The sequence below is a fragment of the Ipomoea nil genome, unplaced genomic scaffold, assembly GCF_001879475.1.
Source record: "Ipomoea nil cultivar Tokyo-kokei standard unplaced genomic scaffold, Asagao_1.1 scaffold0191, whole genome shotgun sequence".
Classification (NCBI taxonomy): Eukaryota; Viridiplantae; Streptophyta; class Magnoliopsida; order Solanales; family Convolvulaceae; genus Ipomoea; species Ipomoea nil.
The window spans coordinates 1,445,998-1,466,548 of NW_017616619.1; the positions used below are offsets into that span (position 1 = coordinate 1,445,998).

The 20,551-nt window shown below is 37.3% G+C and overlaps 2 protein-coding genes across 2 annotated transcripts; one reads left to right on the forward strand and one right to left on the reverse strand.

Annotated features, from left to right (window-relative positions):
• The first annotated feature begins 850 nt into the window (after window positions 1-850).
• Window positions 851-4,635, forward strand: LOC109187573 (BES1/BZR1 homolog protein 4-like). Its single transcript, XM_019337803.1, has 3 exons — window positions 851-1,234; window positions 3,457-4,223; window positions 4,348-4,635. Exons 1-3 carry the CDS (start codon window positions 1,019-1,021, stop codon window positions 4,349-4,351), a joined length of 987 nt encoding a protein of 328 aa, XP_019193348.1. The 5' UTR covers window positions 851-1,018; the 3' UTR covers window positions 4,352-4,635.
• Window positions 4,636-4,698: 63 nt separating this feature from the next.
• On the reverse strand, window positions 4,699-7,537 carry LOC109187564. The gene is made up of 5 exons (XM_019337792.1): window positions 7,339-7,537; window positions 5,754-6,653; window positions 5,476-5,676; window positions 5,084-5,279; window positions 4,699-4,924 (listed from the first exon to the last, which is right to left on the reverse strand). The coding sequence occupies exons 1-5, from the start codon at window positions 7,435-7,437 to the stop codon at window positions 4,740-4,742; spliced, it is 1,581 nt and encodes a 526-aa protein (XP_019193337.1). The 5' UTR covers window positions 7,438-7,537; the 3' UTR covers window positions 4,699-4,739.
• Window positions 7,538-20,551: the final 13,014 nt, after the last annotated feature.

Genomic DNA, 20,551 nt, shown 5'->3' on the forward strand with positions numbered 1-20,551 from the left:
ACCAAACAGACACTATAGCAACCAAACAGAAAGATTATGATGACAATTTAGAACCGGAACCCGATATTTAGAGTTTATTAAAATCGCGAACCGAAACTGCCAGTTCGTGTTCTGAATTGAAAAAATAAAATACATTAACTGTTGACTTTAGAATATTTTAAAAATAAAGAAAAATAAAATTTTAAAAGAAAGTTTGAACCAGCAGTTCAAATTGGATCTGAAATTGTGAACTGACGGTTCAAAATCAAACCAAATCGTGGTTATATATACTTATATGTGAGAATAAAAATAAATGCAAAAAAGAACATACACTATTTGTAAATATTATAATTCTAATTTTAAGCTAATACTAGTAGTTGTTCCGATTCAAACCTCTGGTTCACGGTTCAGGGTCCAATTTTTTTCATTTCATAATTTTAATAAACTGAAACCCAAATATTGAGTTCTGGTTCTGAATCATAACCGAAAAATTTCAATTTGATTGCTATAGTGTCCAGTTCAGTTCGAACTGAACCGTGGTCATCTCTACGTATAAGTAATAATTTGTTGAAGAAGAAAATAAATAAAATATTTATTTTGAAGATACAAATGTCAATTTAATATATTAAAAGAAATATTTCACTTTTATAATAATTGAGAGGCTAATGTGGATACATGAATAATTTATGGGGAAACAAATGTATAAGCATATAATTTAGAGGAAAAAGTGTCCTTTTCCAAGATATTATTAAAAGAAAATAGGAAAATAGAAGTTGAATAGGAGGCTATTTTCGTCAATTAACCCAAAGAATTTCACAATTTCGTTTTAGACTACTTCGTTTTGAGCGCCACCGAAATGTAGAGTATATATATGCCTCACCGGCTTCCTTTGGTCTTTTCATTTTCACGTTCACCTCAAGTATCCGATTTCACGCCGGCGAGTTAACTCAGTCGTACTACTGAAAGCCACGGAGACGTGATTTCTGGTCACTCAGCCATCATCGAAGCCGTCGTTTTGTTCGCCGGAGGATCGTAGGAGATGACGTCGGGGACGAGGATGCCGACGTGGAAGGAGAGGGAGAACAACAAGCGGAGAGAGCGGCGGCGGAGGGCCATAGCGGCCAAAATTTTCGCTGGACTCAGAATGTACGGCAACTACCCTCTCCCCAAGCACTGTGACAACAATGAGGTCCTCAAAGCCCTCTGCAACGAGGCCGGCTGGACCGTCGACCCCGACGGAACCACCTACCGCAAGGTACGTTCCTGGAATTTCGTTATGTGTAATGTATATACCTATACGTATGTGTTCATATATTTCAACATCGAGGTTGAACTTAGTTAGAAAGGTGCAGTTCTGTTTTGAGTTCGAATTGATTTTATATATTTTTTTTCATTTTCGAAAAAGTAAAATCCCAATTACGATTTTGTTGTATTTTTGCAATCTGCTCTTCCAATTTGATGAGCGATGGTCTCTGTTAAGCTTCGCTCATGCGCTGTACGAAGTACGAAAATGCGATTGTATCACTGAGTCCGAAGCAGTGATCGCCCTTGTTGGCGCAAGTTAGCCAGTCTTACCCTGGCGCAATTTAGCAGCTCGGCTTCCCAAGCCATTTCAATGGGTTTTCGAAAGGAAATGGGAGATAATATTATGATAGCAAAATGTGCTACTGTTAAAGTGCGCCGGTAGGAAGTTCGCGGAGTGTACTGCGAAAAATGATCTTCTGAACGAGCAGGTGTTTGTTGAGATTGTGTTATTACAATAGTGTCATAAAAGTAGATTCTGATGCTGCCCTTTTGACCTCACCGGCGGACACCACCTGACCGTAAACTCTGTGATATCTCTTTCATTTTCTCTGAAATTGTAAAGATTCTTCTGTTTTTTGCCCTGAAATCGTCTTGGGATTGGAAAGACAATAATACCCTTGAGAACTCTCTCAAATTCCTTCTCGGGATTCTTAAAAACTGCACAAGCTTGTGCTCGTACTCTTTTCCACCTTTTCCTTTCACAAATATGGTGTAAACATGCTTTTTGGCTAATGGTATTTCCTTTTTACCATTTTCATTTGCAAGATATGCCCTTTCTCTCAGCTCTTTCTTTAGCTTTTTTCAAAATCAGCATCTTTTCCTCTTACCATTCTTGTGAATGTTCCTTATTTTGTAGGACAGGTTGCATTATTTAAAGGTCATTATTTGGGTTATATAATGTGAATGGAACTCAGGAGCAAGAGTGCTTTCTGGGTGTTTCAGCAATAATTGTCCTTTTACTTGTTTTAGGTGCTTTGTCCTACTACATGTGCCATCCATTCTAGGAAGAGAATTTAGGACTTAGTTATCCCATAATTATGGATAGTTGGTAGGAAGTGTGAATTATAAAGATAGTTTAGGAAATACAAGGCTTCCTTTGATTACTAAATGTGGAACTAGATCTTATTAATGCTTTTTAATTTGGTTAAAGCTCTTTAGTGTGGAACATGTAATTCTAACACATTTTAACTCAAAATGTATCCAATGCTCCTTGTGCCAGTCAGCTATGAGCAACTTAGGTTGGTTTACCTCACTGTGATCCTTTGCCGGTTAGGGTTACAATGAGCAACTTAGGTTGGTTTACCTCACTGTGATCCTTTGCCGGCTAGGGTTACAAGACGGGATTTACCTAGTGCACACTCTTGGGTAGATGGACAACTTAGGTTGGTTTACCTCACTGTGGTCCTTTGCCGGCTAGGGTTACAAGACAGGATTTACATAGTGCACACTCTTGGATAGTAACTGCGGGTTTTCCGCGTGACCCCAAAAAATGAAAAGGATACTAAGGTGTACATGTAATAGAAGGTAAAATATATAAATGTACACCGAGGTGATTATTGCAATATTATATGTTATATAGCTAGTGCTTCATAGGGGATTTTTGGAGGTTTGTCTTTCTGAGCTTGATTATATTACTTTACTCATTATTCTCATGCTATGTCTGTTGCTCCATTGGTCCACCATGATATTTCACCTAGTTCCTACTAGTTGAACTCATCATTTAATAATATAGCTGGTAGAATAGGTAATTTAACTTGTGTTGAAGGATAGATATTTTTCATATAAGGATTTCTCAATGGTTATATGCAATTATTACATTGCTATTATGAAAACAATACTTTGCTCTACTGGTAGTGATAGAATTAACATGTATAGACATTTGAGAGAAAGGTATTATCCACAAAGATCACAATCTGCTGTAAAAGTGACCATTTTCACTTTTTTTTTTTTTTCTTCTTTTTTCTTTTTTTCCAGGCTTTATAAGTCTTGTAGGTAGAATGTGTTAGATATTATGCATTAGTTGGCAGTACTGTTTCAGGACAGTGCATTGTGTTTGGCAAAAATGAACATCACTGAATTGAATGTCCTGCAATATAATGCATGTTAGCCTGATCTTTTCCAGAAGCCATAATAATAATGCAAATGCCACTTTTTGTCTAACAATTCCTGCAGGGATGTAGACCTGTGGAAAGCACGGATTTTCTAGGTGGCTCTACATCAGCTAGCACCTGCTCTTCTTACCAGACAAGCCCCTGCACTTCCTACAACCCAAGTCCAGCCTCCTCTTCTATGCCAAGTCCAGCGTCTTCCTCTTACGTTGCTGCTAATGTCAGCGTGGAAGGGAATTCCCTTATCCCGTGGCTCAGAAACCTCTCATCTGGATCGTCATCAGCCTCCTCCTCCAAGTTTCCTCATTTCTATCTCCATGGAGGCTCCATAAGTGCTCCTGTCACCCCTCCCTTGAGCTCCCCAACTGGCAGGACCCCCAGAATAAGAACTGATTGGAATGGCCCTTCTGCCTGTGTTGGCTGGGGTGGACCACACTACTCTTTCCTTCCTTCATCGACACCTGTAAGCCCTAGCCGCCAGACCCATCCTCCTCATTCAGAATGGCTTGCTGGGATACAAATCCCACATGGTGGGGCAACTTCTCCAACTTATAGTCTTGTCTCTCCCAATCCACTCGGCTTTAAAGCCCAGACTCTGCCCCATCATCGCGGATCTCTCATTTCCACTCCTGGACAGAGTGGGACATGTTCACCTGCTATTGCCGCAGGCTTTGATCACACTGCTGACGTTCCAATGGCTGAAGCTGTCTCAGACGAATTTGCATTTGGGAGCAACACAGCAGGCTTTGTGAAGCCCTGGGAAGGGGAGAGGATTCACGAGGAGTGTGGTCCTGATGACCTCGAGCTCACTCTCGGGAGCTCTAAGACCAGGTTTGGTTTGGTTTGGTTTCTTGACACCAGCTCTAAACATTACTTTTTTTTTTTTTTTTTTTTTTTTTTTTTCCTTTGACATTAGAGCTAGCTCCAAATATAAGGTGACATGCATTTTTCACAGGTGAAGATTGAGAATGGAACAAAAACACAAGTTGTGTGGATGTGATAACTGAATTAAAGACAAGATGTTGAGACAAGAAAGACATCACCTGGATGAACATGCGGCTGTCTAAGCTGCTATCCAACATGTTTCATGGTTTGTTGTATTCGTATGTTCTTCCTAAGTCTACCCACCCCTCCACCTCCAGACATTTTCTTTCTTGCATTATTATGTAAATTTCTTCAGGTTGCACTCATTTAACTATATATTACGGAGTATATTATGATGCAAAAATTGGACTTAAACTCATTCTTCTGTATTCCCCCTTCCCATTCCAAAGTTCAAGGGAAGATTCATGAATAATAGCACAGATAAAGAATACGTTCAACATGACAATACGCTTTCATCGTCAATCAATTTCCTATTTTCTGATACAACTCGGACAGTGCGTGATACAATATAGCAGCTGCAGGGGGTCGTGGCATGGATCCAAGAAGAATATTTGATGCAGTGATGGACGGATTACCATAAAACCTTGAATTTTCTCGAGTCCGGGTTGTCACCATACTTCCTTCAAGAGCGCATCCCACAAATGCACCTGCAAGTGAAGGACAGATAGATTTCATAATTAACCTCATCCATCACCATTCTCTTCAAGTGTTTGAGTAATCATTTCATACACAAAAGTTGGTTACCATTTTCCTTGAGATGAAAATATTAAAGATTACCCGAATTGAATCACAAATAACAAGCATACCTTTACTGCAGCTGTAAGTATAGCAGGCAGCATAACCGCCATCACCAGCGCGTAAATCAGCTTCAGCAGTCCTTCCAACAATGCCCACCGCAGCACTCAACCCTGCTCCAACAGATAAATGAGCATTTCCGCTGAAAGTCTGCACAGCACCACTTGTTCTCAACACAATTATGAAATCTGTCACTTCTCCTCCAATCTGTTCATACAAAACAACATCCTAATACCATATTTGTACGTAGCATAATACGCAATAGAAGAAGAAATCCATTAAATGGTTCCACACAATAAACAAATTCGAGTCAGCATTTGATTGTAACATGATGTTTTTTAAGCTAGATGTAAGAATGCCTTCTCTGATTTAAACTTTTAAAAGATGTGTAAATATTTTTCACCTGAGCTCCCCAACCAACACCGAGAGATGATATGGCAGAAGGAGGAGACCAAGATCTATCGTCTCTCCTTGCTACAACTAAGCCAGTCCCGATATTGTAGGTAACCATTGCACCAACTTTTGCGACGGTTAGAATAGCAAGGCCCTTTGCTTGTTTAAGAATGGCGTCTGGAATGGACTTGAAGGGAGTCAAATACCCAGCCTGCAATGAGCACAATATACAAATCCAATGATGATATACCAAGAAATATATGAAAGATAAATTGGAAAGTATCTTGCCTTAGAACATGCCCTCAGGGTGTTTGTAGCCTTATATATTTCATATTCCATGGACTGCCCCCAAGGAAAATTAAGCCATGATCTCAGCGTACTTAGATCCGTTAAATCATGAGTTGGAAGCTGTACTGCACGGCTAATCTGGCCGATTAAGTAAGATTGGAGTGGCTCAAGCCGTACAGAGCACACATCACAAACTCGTTGCAGGTTCGAGGTGCGAAACGATGCAGGCAACAACATCCGTCCTTTAGAGCACCCGTTGCAAAATATCCCTCCACAAAACCTGCAATGGTGCCTAGAACGCATGATTGGATGGAAACGCGAATTGCAAAGCATACAAGCGGATGCAGCACTGTTGGGCAACCATCTTGGGGGCTCCGCCTCAAGGATACTCTTAATGTTACCGAAATTAGCATCTTGAAGAGTTTGAGCCATCTCTTCCCAAGCTTGCTCGAGCACACGTTTTGAAATCCATGGTCCCGTATATCTATAGAAATCGATGGATGTACAAGCACTTACTTTTTCTCTTGCAACTACTAGCATGTCACGAAACACATCCCACATTGTCATCTCCTTAGTTTGGAGAATATATTGATCCCACCCCATGTCCCCATCCGCATAAAGACCGTTATTCCACTCTTCATGATCCATTTTTGACATTGGCGGGTGAGAGATAGGTACCCAAACCCCTGTTTCCTCTGACTCTGACAGTGGCCTATCATAATAAAAGTATTTATTCGTCACTTGATTGCTGCAAGAATCGAAATAGTCTTGCTGCTGCTTGTCATCAAACATTGATGGATTAACTTTGTCATTTTCTCCCACACCCCTATCTTCCAACATCAAATCATCAGATTCCACAAAAAAGCCATTATTTTCCTCCGGATCAGATGCCTCAGAAACCTGAAAGTTGGAAAATCCAATGATTTGTAAATCACCCTCAAACAATATAATTTAGCCAAAAACATCAGTTCAACCTTCAGTTCTTCCCATACATGATTAAGCATTGCTTAGGTACAAGAAATCTATCTCATGGAGTCACGAATACACAAAAATAACCGCTTAATAGGCGTAGTGGACAAAATGGTGAAATCAAACTTCCAATAAGCACAAAATAGTACTTGCATTGAATAAACAGCACTAGTTTCATCCAAACAGATAGTCACTGTTCAAATTGTTCAATTTTTATAATCATTTTTGTCCCCCTAGGTTTTCTTGGGAGTTAAAGACTCAAAATTTAACAATAACAACTTATAAACAGCATGCCAAGATATTTTTGACAGTAAAAAAACAAAAAAATTAGCAATAAGAACACCTATCTATCACCATAGATTCCTAGAATTGTTAAGCATCCAATGCTAAAAACAACCTTAATCAGAAATATAATGAACCTTACCCAAAAGCAATCCGTACAAATAATCAAATGAACATGAGCAACAATGCATGCATAATAACCAACAGAAGTCCACAATACCTTACAATATTATAAACCTTTTCATATACATATGAATACAAGCTTTGAAAAATTATAGGCACACACAACTCCTTCGTTATTATAAAATAATGATAATAATAAACATTGGATTACAGGAGAAGTATTGGCTTCGAAAAGGTCTTGGATGTTTGGGTATGACTCTTCGGACGCCATTGATGAGTTTGCTTCGGTATTCAAACCATAGCCGGGCATTCTTTACTTTGTGGGTTTTTGGAGAGAAAGAATTATGTCAATCGTATGGAAGCGGTGTTGCGTTCCTCTGGGTTAGTTGCACGTCAGAGAAAATCTACTAGGGAAAGGAAATCATTTGACTTATTTTTCTTTTATTTTTTACTCTTCTAAATATTATTAGCCAACTAATATATGTAGAGGGAAAAAAGAGTTTGAAAGGTAATGGAGTTTGATGTAAAATTAATGTAACTAGTATTTTCACTGGTGCTATGCACGGAATGGAATTGTTGTAATATATTAAGAATATTTAAATTGATATATAATTAATTCAAAAAAAAAATTGATATATAATTATTTAAGAGTTAATTTCACCCGAGGTCGCTTATTTTTTCTGACAATTTCAAATTTAATCATAGACTATAGTTATTAATTATTATGATTTATTCTATGTTATAATTCTTACGTTAATATTCTTACTATTATTATTAACACATAATTACTTTTAGATATTATTATTATTACCACTTATATTATTATTATTATTATTATTATTATTATTATTAGTTTGTTTTCAAGTTTTGTTAGTATATAATGACGTAATAATATAATTATAATTAAATATTCTTGTATTATATTTCGTGAGTCACAACAATAATTAAATATTCTTCAATTCTATATTCTTCTAGGATTTCTATTACCATCATTAATTATTTCCTAATTCACCATAATTAAATAATTTGACCAATTATAAAGAAAGATTATTAAATAATGCACGGGATAATTTTTTAATTAAAAATTTTAAAAATTCATTAATAAAACATAAGGTTATCATAGTTTTTTTCTTAGAAACTATTTAATAAAGCATTTTTTAAAAAAAAAATGGTGGGCCAAACCGTTTACGGCAGTTTGCGGTGGATAGATCTCGAAAAAATACGCGATTTCAAAATAATATTTGTTCAAAACGGACAATTGAGTTAAAAGTTATGCCTTGCCGAACTTTTGACACTTTACAACTTGAAAAAAAAATAAAAAATTAATCGCCGGTTCAGCCGGCGAGGCGGCAGCGAAGGAGGCCGATTCCGGTCTTCCTCGCCGCGGCCAGCGACCCGATTTTATATATAGTATAGATAACAATAGGAATTGTATTACACTATTTTATAATATTAGAATAAAATTTTAACACAGAATTATTATATAAATGAGAGAGTAGAAGTCAATATATTTTATTAGGAAGAAAGATTTTTTAGGAATTGGGCGGGAAGTTAAAATTTGAGGATTTTGTTTAGAATTATTGTACGAATGGTAAAGTAGAAATCAATATATTTTATTAGGAAGTGAGACTTTTTAGGAATTGGGAGGGAAGTTAAAATTTCAGGATTTTGTTTTTATATATAGTATAGTATAGAAGTATAGATATAGATAACAATAGGAATTGTATTACACTATTTTATAATATTAGAATAGAATTTTAACGCAGAATTATTGTACGAATGGGAAAGTAGAAATCAATATATTTTATTAGGAAGACAGATTTTTTAGGAATTTAGCTGGAAGTCAAAATTTCAGGATTTTATTTTTATATATAGTATAGAGTATAGATAATTAGATATAGGTTAAAAAGAAAGAAAAAATAATTAAATAAGTCTTTAAGAACGAGTGAACAACAGAGATGGAGTTATATTATTTCTAGAATTCTAGTAGCCTATGTGTATATATTTTTTGAAAATTTTAAAATTAACCCCATCACAAAATATAGAATTAAAATTATATTGAGCAATTAAAAATCAAATTTATTTCTTACACAACATTTTCTCTATTTTTCACAAATTTGAATTGTAATTTAAAATATAATGTATGGACATTCTCGATCTATTTTTTTCTCTCTCTCTCTCTCTCTCTCTATATATATATATATATATATATATATATATATATATATATATATATATAACATTTGTCTTATTAGTGAACGTATATGATTTGATATTTGATTATATAAAATATTTTAACAATACTCATAAAATAAAAAATATTGTAATTTACAGAATGTTCTAAAAAAGAACCCTTCTAAGATGTTTTTTTATGATAAAATACAAACATAGACATAAGCTTATTGTTTAAATATTTGATTTTCCTAGTTATTTGTTTTTACTAAATGATTTAAATTTTTAGTTATTTTCCTATTTATTCTTTTAAGTGATCAATGAACGAATCCAACTTTCAAAACAAACAAAATTTACTTTAGTTTTTCCACCTCATTTTTTAATGTTTTAATATTTGTATTCATGTTTTAATTTTCAAAGAGATGCAAACAATTTCTCTTGAATTCTCAGAGAGCAATAAAAAGTAAGAACTTCGAATCAAACAATCAAAGTAAAAGGAATTCACTCCGGTTGTATAAGTTTCTATCTCTTTTTTTTTTTTTTTTTTTTTCCTTTAGAATGTTGGTGGTCATATTTGAATTGTCAAAGATTTAAGATATTTATATCAATTCTTATCATCCACATGGTTGCAAAAATCGTGCCTAGACGCTAGGCGTTGGTCGGCCGCCTAGTGTATCACCATGCACCAATCATTATTGTCCACACAAGTTGTGTGAACCATATTTTGTCTACTGTAAAATAATGTACATTCAGTATAAAAATAATGTACATTTAATAAAAAAATAATGTATATTGTATTCAGGGGATGTACATTATTTTTGTTCTGAGTGTACATTATATTGTATAATGTACATTCAGTACAAAAACAATGTACATTTAGTGTACTAAAAATGTACTTTTTATTATGGTCCACACAATAATTTGCCACCATGCATGGTGGCAAATTATATCATGCACCGCACGTCTTTTTTTTTTTTTTTTAAATGAAAATAAACAGTGTTTGTTTCCGCCGTTTCGCACCCTTTTGCAAAAAGTAACTCTGTTATTCAGTGTCATTTTGTATACACTGCAGTTTCAGTTTAACACAACTACAGTTTCATTTCGATATAACTATAGTTTCATTCGATATTTATAGACTCAAATATGTGAAAATGTTATTTAATTTTATTTTATATACACTATAGTTTCATTAAAACACAACTACATGATCATTTTGATATAATTACAGCTTCATTGTACAATATATACTCAAATATGTGAAATGTTATTCAGTTTCATTTTATATACACTGTAGTTTCATTTCACTATAACTACAGTATCATTTTGATATAACTGCAGTGTCGGTTTAGATATACTGTAGTGTTAGTTGGTGTTTAATACACCAAACAAGCGGACTCCGTTAACTCTAACGGCGGGTCGTTTTTGACCGCGGTGCACATGCACCGCGATCTATGATATAACGACTAATGCACGGAGGTCTAGATAGGCGGCCAGTTAGGCCCAACAGATTAACTAGTGTTCCAATTTTTTTGTTTTTGTTTTTATTTTTAAATGGGTTATTTCATTAATTCAAAATGACATCATTTTGAATAAAATAATCTTAAATCATTTAAACACTAGATTTTTAAGGTTAAAATTTAATATTTTAGTATTAACTATTAAAGTAATAAATAGTTTATAATTATCAAGCTCTTAAAAAAAATTAAACAAATTTTTAAAAAATAAAAAAAATTAAAAAATTACACGGAGGAGCGCGCAGCAATTTTTTCAACTATGATTATCCATATAATTTTTGTCAGAATTTAAGTTAAAATTAAAATGTATTGCATTTGTTGAAAAACATTAATATTATTTTAAAAATACTAATATACAAAAAATAAATTATATATATATATATATATATATATATATATATATATATATATATATATATAGGGGGGCCTTCAAGTAAGAACCTTTTGTTAGGTAGGAACGTAAGAACTCATCCAAACCATTAAAATTACCCCCAATCAACGGTCCAGATAAGTATTTTGTGATATGTGGATCTTAAATATAATTAATTGAAAAGGATATTAGTGTAATTACATTACAGTACCAATTATAAACTAATATTATATTTTGATTCTCTCCAAGATTTTAGGATGACAAGATAAAGAAGAATACCAATTGGACTGAGATTCTGCGATCGGCTCATCTGGGACACGGAGAGAAGGGCGACCGTCCGGCGATCTCGAAATTAAGGTGTGCGACGAAGAGAATCGATCATCAGCAACTGCTTTTGAAAGATGGAAAGTGGCGACATTGAAGGTAAGAATAATGTTGGTCGTCGTTCATGTGCGTGATTCAATTTAGGATTAAATTGAATACATCTATGTATGCACAAACAATTGCATGAATAGTTCTTGAATTTTGTGTGTATAGCCTAAGTTGCTAGGGAATGATGAACTACATTGGTGTGTACATTGTTTTAATCATGCGTGTGGTTCTCTAGAATTCATGCTGCCAGTTTTCATGGGGAGCAGTATGGCTCAGGCAGCCCACTGTAAGTGCACACATCTGGGTTTACCGTCCTGACAAACACATACTAGTTTTATTATTATGGCACACACTACGAAGCCCAAATGCACAACCACGTCTGGCACACACACCTGGGTTGTGTGCACACACAATTTAAGATAAGTGCACAGACAATTTAAGGTAAGTGCACACAGTCAAATAACATTTGGCGAGAATGGATGTGCCCTTGTACAAATCCCAATTATCCCATTCTCTGAGAGCGGGGGTTCTATGTGTGCACATACAAGGTAATGAATGTGCCATAAAGGCCACATTAACCCTAAACGCATGCATGTCAGCATAAATGTTTGTGCCACATAGGTTAATCATATACTAAGTAAATAATGAGTATAACACTTTTACAGGTCATGAAGGCTCATTAGCGAGTTTAACCAAGTGTTTGATGTATATTTCACCAACGAAGTACTAAACCCTAGAGCGTGAAGAGTCGATGGAAAACATGGCCCAAGAGGAAACTAGACCAGGGAAGAGCGGTATCATACGCAGCTTCTACGGGTCTACAACGCGCATCCCCCAACATCGAAGTTCACCCCCTTGCCATTTCGAAGAACAAGGGGTCAGGAAAGCGCATGAAATCATCGAAGGAGATTGCATCGGAACAAGTTGCTAAGGGAACAAGAACTGAAGAAAGTGCTGGACTTGCAACAAATACGAACACCATGATAGCCGCAACTATCTACACTGCCAAAAGCCTACATGAATCTAAGTTTTTGCACAATATACTTACAACAATATAGTTATTTACACATTATTTATTATTCTATTTGTAAAAGAATACACGTGGGAAAACTTGATTAAACCGGTTTATTTATTTATTTGGGTTAAATTATGAAAAACATAATGTCGCAGGTTATGCCTTTTAAAAAAAATAGTATATGTAAGTGTGCACCCAAGTTAAACTGAGTGTGCCATTATGTGTTGATTGAGAGTGTCCATGAACAGGCATGCACATCGGCTAGGAGATATATTGTGGAGAATTAGTGTGTTCATGTAGTTGATGTGCACATGGGTTACACGATGTGTGCCATACTATGAAATGGTTTTCGCAACAAATTAAGAACTGGCGTGCACTTAAGTAGTTCGGTGCGTGCCATTATGTGCTAAAAATTTGCTGTCTTTGAGAGTTCAAACCCACTAAAACAAGGTTGATGTCATGCCTTTTGGTGTGCACTTTTGGGGGGAATATTGCGCCATAACATTCAGATTGAGAGCGGGTGGTTAGGCGTTTCCGAGGTTGGTGTGCACCTGGGTTATGCATTGTGTGCCAAAGTGTGCGGTGGTACCTATATATAGAACTCTCATTGACTGTCAGGTGTGTCACTTGGGTTGATAGATTAGGGTGCACTTGGGTTAACTGTGTGCCATAATTTTCAGAATTAGTTTGTGTAGGAAAAGATGTTAAACATTTTGGTGTGCACTTGGATTATGCTGTGTGTGCACTTGGATGTGCCATGATGCTTAAGAAAACTGATATACGAAATACCATGTGTACTTAGGTTAACGAATATGTGCATGCACAAAAACTAGATTGATGTTAAAGACTATGGTGTGCACTTTAGTTAAACTGTGTGTGCCATAATGTAAATAATGAGTGTGTAGATGAAAAGATATAAAAACAAGTTGGTGTCCACTTGGGTTGATAGATTAGGGTGTACACTTGGGTTGACTGTGTGCACTTAGGTTACAATGTGTGTGCCATAATTTGCAGAATCAGTTTATATAGGAAAAGATGTTAATCATTTTGGTGTGCACTTGAATTGTGCTGTGTTTGCACTTAGATAAAATTGTGTGTGCACTTGAGTCAACGAGTATGTGTTATGATCCTCAACAACAAATGTTAAGGTTATTTGGTTAACTAAGCTGCCCTGCGTGGGAGAGGGGACAAGGGTGGAGGAATGAAGGAAAATCACTCTAAACAAAACAACAAAACATTCACACTCCAATTAATCTATATATGCTATACAACATTGCTAGCCTTCCCAATCCCCATCAGCATCCTTTCCCATCCATGCATCTGCATCCTTCCATAAACAAGCTTCCATACAACAGCCCACACCAATCATCAACCACATCCAATTAATTGGAGTGAAGTTGGCACTAACAGCTTCTAGGATGGTTATGCCCTTTGAGAATCAAAAGGTACCCCTCCTTGCCTGCTAGTATTCTTTTGTTCTGATTCTGCACAGGAATTGGGAAATAAGGAAACAGAAGAACAAAGTATCTCCTATCCACACAAGAAGTACACAATTTTCACAAAAATTACAACTTGAATATTACAAACGCAACTAACATCCTAGATACACACATGCATACACATTATCAATGTCTTATGAAATTAATTGTATTATATGATCTGCCCCGAAAACTACACGACCACTAGGAACTTGCTTCTAGCCAAAATCATTCATATTACAATGCACAAAAGCTCAAATATAAAGACTTGAAGATAAGAAATTCAACTCTAGCTGAATACCAATGAATTAAAATCCACTGCCCTGGCCTTTACAAGCTCTTAGCGTACTTAGATGCACATAAGCAATTCAACATATTACATTTAGTCCCTGCCTTTACATTGCTCCATTAGAATAAAATATCAAAGTTCTACATCCAATTCTTTCCAAGTTCTCTACTTATATACATACAATTATACAAATACAATATTAATTACAAAAATATATAAAACAAAATAAGTTGAAGATTGAAATTTTAGAGAATTAGGGCATTTATAGAAGAATTAGCCATTAGGGAAAACTAATTAAGAGAATAAATTTGAAGAATAATGAAGATTGGTTCGCACCTGGAGTGCCGCCAAGACGGAGTGTCGGGCGAGGGGCGACAGTGGTGATGGAGGAATTCTAATGGGCTGGGAATCTGCGGATCTTAGAGGAAGAATTGAAGAGTTCTAAGGCAGCGATGAAGAAGAGAGCAGGGACGAAGAAGAGAGTAGGGCCGCAAAGAAACGTGTACAGGCAAAGAGAAATAAAATCTAAATGGCGAAAACAAAGGATGAATGAGAGAATCCAGCGAAATCCACGCACCCACCCCACATCCAAATGTTGAAAACCCAAAACTACCCTCCTTTATCAAAATTAATACACAATCAGCGAACAAAACCCCATTAAATATTCAAATAAATATGGACCATTAGTTAATCAAGATAAAAGGCTGAGATGAGTTCTTAAGTTCTTACCTAAAGATGAGTTCTTATATGAATGTAAATCTATATATATATTGCAAGAAGTTGCTATATTGTGTACAACTAAAAATTACAGTGAAGGGCATTGAAATTGAAGAGCTACCAGAAGAGCCGGTTCCATCGTATTTTCCAGTTGTGTGCCCTTATGAACTGGTGCATGGATGCAAATTTTTCTGATCTCTCAAAATGAAGGAAAATAATACGGAGTATTAAATTAGTACATTGACCTCAACATTAATAATGAATTTTTGTCAGGATTTTTTCTTTTTTGGATGAGAGAGGGGAGAGAGTGTGTTGGGTCATCCCGCAAATAAGAGTTTTTGATTAAGTTTTTAAGGAAACGGAAAATAAATGAAGAAAAGGCCTTCGCATATGCGAACCATGTGCGTCCAACTGGCACAGGTGTTTCACGATCCTGCTAGGTGTGTTAAAAGTCGCTTGATAGATTTTTTTTTTATTCCTTTTTTTTTCCCTCCTTGTTAGCATAAAAAAAAAAACCTAACAAATGAAAATACTTTATGAATCAAATAGCGCAATTGAATCCCTAACTAAAAAGTCTCATTGAAACCTTTAAACTAGCAAAAAATAAATAAAATGCATTAGGTCACTGCGACACATACATGACTTTGTGTTGCTTATGTAGATGAGTAGATTCGTGTGTATAATTTTTTTTTAAAATTGAATTTAGTTTCTAAAATTTTGAATTTTATTTTGTATTCTTGAATATTTTAAAATTACATTTTATCTTTTTTTTTTAAACAATTACTAGCAAACTTATACGGTTATACCAGTTGTCGTTCTGATCACATTATAGACAACCATGACTGTTTGAAGAGCGTCCAAATTTGGACCTTCTGTGAGCAAGGCGGCTATTGGCTGCCTTCGTTATAAATTATCTCAAACAACCATGGTTGAGATTCTACCATGGATGTCATCCCATCCATGGTTGTGTGTAAGACTACAAGTGAGGGAGAACGTAAAGCTACAAAAGTCTGCAAATGGCCTTTAAAAATGATAAAATATTGTAAGTGTACAAAATTGGTACACGTTAAAACCCTTTTATAAGTTGGCGAATTTATTTGACAAAATAATTAGAATTTATTTTTAGGTGAAGCACTTGGACCGTCTCCTATCAAAGGTTATTTTTCAGCCACTGACACAACTCCTGGAACAGAATCAGTGATCATATTATTTAAGTGGCAGTCAACGCATTAGGAGGAATTGAATATGATAGATACCTCAAATCAGGTAGCCGGACGGGAAGGTATAGCAGGGCAGTCAGATCAAGGCAAGGCCTGATACTTAGAAGTGGAAAAATCCTTGGAGCCCCAATCACCCCGCGAGGCGCCCAATGGTGGCAACCAGTCACCTCTCAACAACCAGTCAGCCATAGCGGCGGGCGCTTATGCAAGCAGGGTTTGGCCCACGAGGACAGAGTGATCAGCCCTGACAGCCGGTGTGTCCTCGTCTGGGCCCTCGAGCGAGGCTCGGTTGAGAGACCTGCCCCGGTGGTCGGTGCATCCCTGGTGGGATACCCTGCGGGATTCAGATGGGCAACTAGGTCACGTGGGCGATGCATCCTCAACTGTGCGCCATTCAGGAACTCGACCGGGCGACCAGGCTCCGCGGGCGGATTGTCTTTGACTGGGTGCAGCGGCCGGTGCGAACCCAAAAATGGATACCAACAGATTCTGCAGAGGTGATCTTCGTTCATTAAGAAGCTTCCTTAATTAGTTTAGACGGTTATGACAATAGGTAGGCAGTTGCGGCCGCCTTACGTTAGCCCTACCCCTCCTCTAGACTTGGCTTTACGTCAACCCTACTTACCTTGTAAGAATCTCATACTCATGTATAAAGATCCCCACGGGATCACTAGGCTAAGGATGGACACTTTGAACGGCCAAACCCTAGAGAAATAATATCGCGTTATTCCCTCCTCCATATTTTATCTCTCTTTTTTCGCTGCTTTAACACGTGGAGGTTATTGCAAACCCACAAGAGCCGTCCACCGGCAGCTTCGCATCCGTCGGCGATCTGAGGGAGCAGCTAGGCCGCCGTGCTTCCAGAGAACAGTCGGCTGCACGTACCACACGTATTGTCGCGCCGACTCATGAGCCGTCGGGGAGGAACCTGCCATCGCCTATCGCTCAGGCCCAAGCAAACTTCGCGGAGTTGTTGGTGCAAGCCTTCGATGCATACGCGTGCGGACTGGGTCAGGCACCCCTTGACGAGATCCGGCAGCCCATGCGTTCGGCTCCCATGGAAAACCACCAAGAAGCTCCTGGTCATTCAGTGCATTCGGGGGGTCACTCTCCTAGGAGCCAGCGCGCCGATCGCTTAGTGCATTCTAGGCTCGGCCCTGTAGCTCTAGCGCAGTCAGTCATGCTCAAAACGGATAATGGGTGAATGAGAAATTAATTCTCAAAGGAGTAGACTCATTTGAGTTAGAAAAATGAAGGGAAAAAGGCTTTAAAGTAGCCTTTGTCCCACATTGGTTTGGGAAGTGGGTTTATACCACTATTTATACAAGAGTCTTTCTAAGTTTTATTGAATTGTATAGCATAAAGGTTTTCTTTTGTGTGTAGGGAGTGTAAATCAAATCCCCAAAAAGATGAGCATGAAACCAGAATCGTTAGTGATCTTTTTTAATTGACTCGTGAATGTTGTTCCCAAAAAAGCCTCTGATCCACCGACTTGGGATACCAAAAAGCATTCCATCACCATCAACCACCTCAACCCTCATCTCTCTCGTCTCAACCCTATGATCTCTCTCATCTCAAGTCTGAAGCCGCAACACTCTCAACCCTCTTATCTCTCTCAAATTCTCAATCTTTCAGTACTAGAAACTCATCTCTCAACATGAGCCAGCGTGGTGGCAGAGGCGCACTGAAGATTGGCGGCGGCGACTGGCGCGGACTATATCGGCGATCGCGTGCAGTGGCGGAGGCTACAGATTGGCAGCCGGTGACTAGCGACTACCCCCTGAGCCGGCGACTAAAAATTCTTCTGAGTTCTGATTCTTCTTCCCACCCTCACATCTTCTGAGCTGGCGATTACCCCCTGAGCCGACGAAATCGTGATTCTTCGCGAAAAAAAAGGCTCCAAACCGGCCTTCCTCGACGCGGGCGGGGGTCGCTTAGCGCCTAGGTGCAATTTTTGCAACATTGCTCTCGGTACCTCTCGTCTCGTAAGTACTACTCAAGTAGCGACCGTTCTGGGTTTTAATTCAGCAATTACGAAATTAATCTTGAATTAATTCCAATTTTGAATTTTTTAATTAATTCTCATGTAGTGGTATGCTGTTACAGGGGTTACATGATTGATCTAATATCAGTTTTAATGTCATGAATTAAATGCTATTTAATCATTCATCTCCAATATAAGTTGTTGTTGAGCAGCAAATTTGATACAAGGAAAATCTTCTTTTTCTTTCTCGAAAACTCTGTTCCTACTCTTTTCTTAAACCTCATGTGTTCATCCCACACTCTAGTTCGTTGGGTTCTAAATTTGAGTGTTCATAACTTAGAACCGTAGTACATTTAATCATGGGAAACCTAGACTGTAATGCTCCTAGCACCTTTGGAAGACGGCAAATAAGGTTTTAAGGAAAGAGTGCGTCGCTCGACCCGTACTAACCACCTACCCTCAATCGTCCCAGTGTTTATTCTTCCTAGTTTTTTCCAGAAGTAATAATCCTTTTCGTAGGATTATTATTATTGTTTTTTTCGTGTATTTCTCATAACAAGCTTAAAACCTTATTTGAATATTTTCCCGTTGTTTGTCTCTAATTTCCTCGAAGAAATGGAGATTTCCGTACTGCCAATCCATGGGGACGAGAATATTGTTGAAAACAACAGTGGTGGGAACGGAAACAATGTTGCACATTCCCAAGCACCGGTGAACACTGGTTCACAAGCCGGTGGGAGCACCGAGGGGTACATCCCCACGATGCGGGTACCTTTGGTACCGAGTGGTTCGGCTGAAAGGCTGGAGAAGTTCACCGGCACCGGATTGAACTTCAAGAGGTGACAACAAAAGACGCTGTTTTACCTGGCAACTTTCGGCTTGGCACAGTTCTTGACCGAGGAGGTTCCTAAATTGAAGGAACAAGATGTTGAATCCGTGATGGCAGTTGGCATTTGGAAGGATTCAGACTTCCTTTGCTGTAACCACATTTTGAACAGATTGTGTGATACATTGTATGATGTGGATCGCAAGATTTAGATAAAGTGTTGTGAGAATCCTTGGATCATAAGTATAAAAGCGAGGATGTCGGCGCAAAGAAATTTGTTGTCGGTCGATTCCTTGACTTTAAAATGGTTGATTCCAAGACCGTGCTTAGATAGGTTGAAGATATGCAACTAATCTTTGACGAGATCCATGACGAGTGCATGGTGGTGAGTGAAGCCTTCCAAGTGGCATCTGTGATTCACTTGTTGCCTCAAGGATGGAAGGACTTCAAGAATTACCTTAAGCACAAGCGAAAGGAAATGAACCTAGAGGACCTGATCTAGCGACTCAGAATTGAGGAGGGGAACATGAAGAATGATGAGAAAAGTCCTGTCATTGGTGGCGCTAAGGCCAACGTTGATTCTGGGTAGCAACCGTTCTGGGTCTTAATCAACAGTTACGTAATTAATTTTGAATTAATTCCAATTTTGAATTTCTGAATTAATTCTCAGGTGGTGGTCTGCTGTTACAGGGGTTACATTACGGATTTAATATCAGTTTTAATGTCATGAATTAAATTTTATTTAATCATTCATATCCTATATAAGTTGTTGTAGAGCAGTAGATTTGATACAAGGAAAATCTTCTTTTTCTTTCTCGAAAACTCTGCTCCTACTCCTTTCTTAAACCTCATCTGTTCATCTCACGCTTTAGTTTGCTGGGTTCTAAGTTTGAGTGCTCATAACTTAGAACCGTAGTACGTTTTATCCTGGGAAACCTAGGTAGTAACGCTCCGAACACCTTTGGGAGATAGCAAATAAAGTTTTAAGGAAAGAGTGCTTCGCTCGACTCGTACTAACCACCTACCCCCAATATCCTTTCGTCCTAGTGTTTATTCTTCCCAGATTTTTCTAGAAATAATAATCCTTTTCGTAGGATTATTATTATTGTTTTTTTTTTTGTGTATTTCTCACAACAAAATATATAGGAGAAGAGAGGCGTTGATGGCGAGCCTTAGTTGGTTAGAGTCTCGTGCTAATAATGTGTTTTAATTTTGTTGTAACTTGTATCCGTCTTACATTCAAAATCATCAAAAGGAAAAGGAAAAGGAAGATAAAACTCAGAAAATGCATAAATTATTCTGGGCACCATTTTCATTATAACTGTTTATATATACATACGGGATAAGTGGATAACTGTACATGTATAACATAGAAGTAGGAAAGAGTGGGGGTAATGATCATATATTAAAATAAATATTTATAACAAATGTAAAATTGTTAAGACATGATTTTTATTTTTTATCGTA

What these genes read in the sequence shown, in the direction of transcription:
- LOC109187573 (XM_019337803.1), top strand. Translation starts at nt 1,019, where the DNA reads ATGACGTCGGGGACGAGGATGCCGACGTGGAAGGAGAGGGAGAACAAC. An exon ending in ACGGAACCACCTACCGCAAG is followed by an intron (nt 1,235 to 3,456) that starts GTACGTTCCTGG and finishes CAATTCCTGCAG; the next exon opens with GGATGTAGACCTGTGGAAAG.
- LOC109187564 (XM_019337792.1), bottom strand. Translation starts at nt 7,437, where the DNA reads ATGCCCGGCTATGGTTTGAATACCGAAGCAAACTCATCAATGGCGTCC. An exon ending in CCCTGAGGGCATGTTCTAAG is followed by an intron (nt 5,677 to 5,753) that starts GCAAGATACTTT and finishes TGCTCATTGCAG; the next exon opens with GCTGGGTATTTGACTCCCTT. An exon ending in TACTTACAGCTGCAGTAAAG is followed by an intron (nt 4,925 to 5,083) that starts GTATGCTTGTTA and finishes CTTCACTTGCAG; the next exon opens with GTGCATTTGTGGGATGCGCT.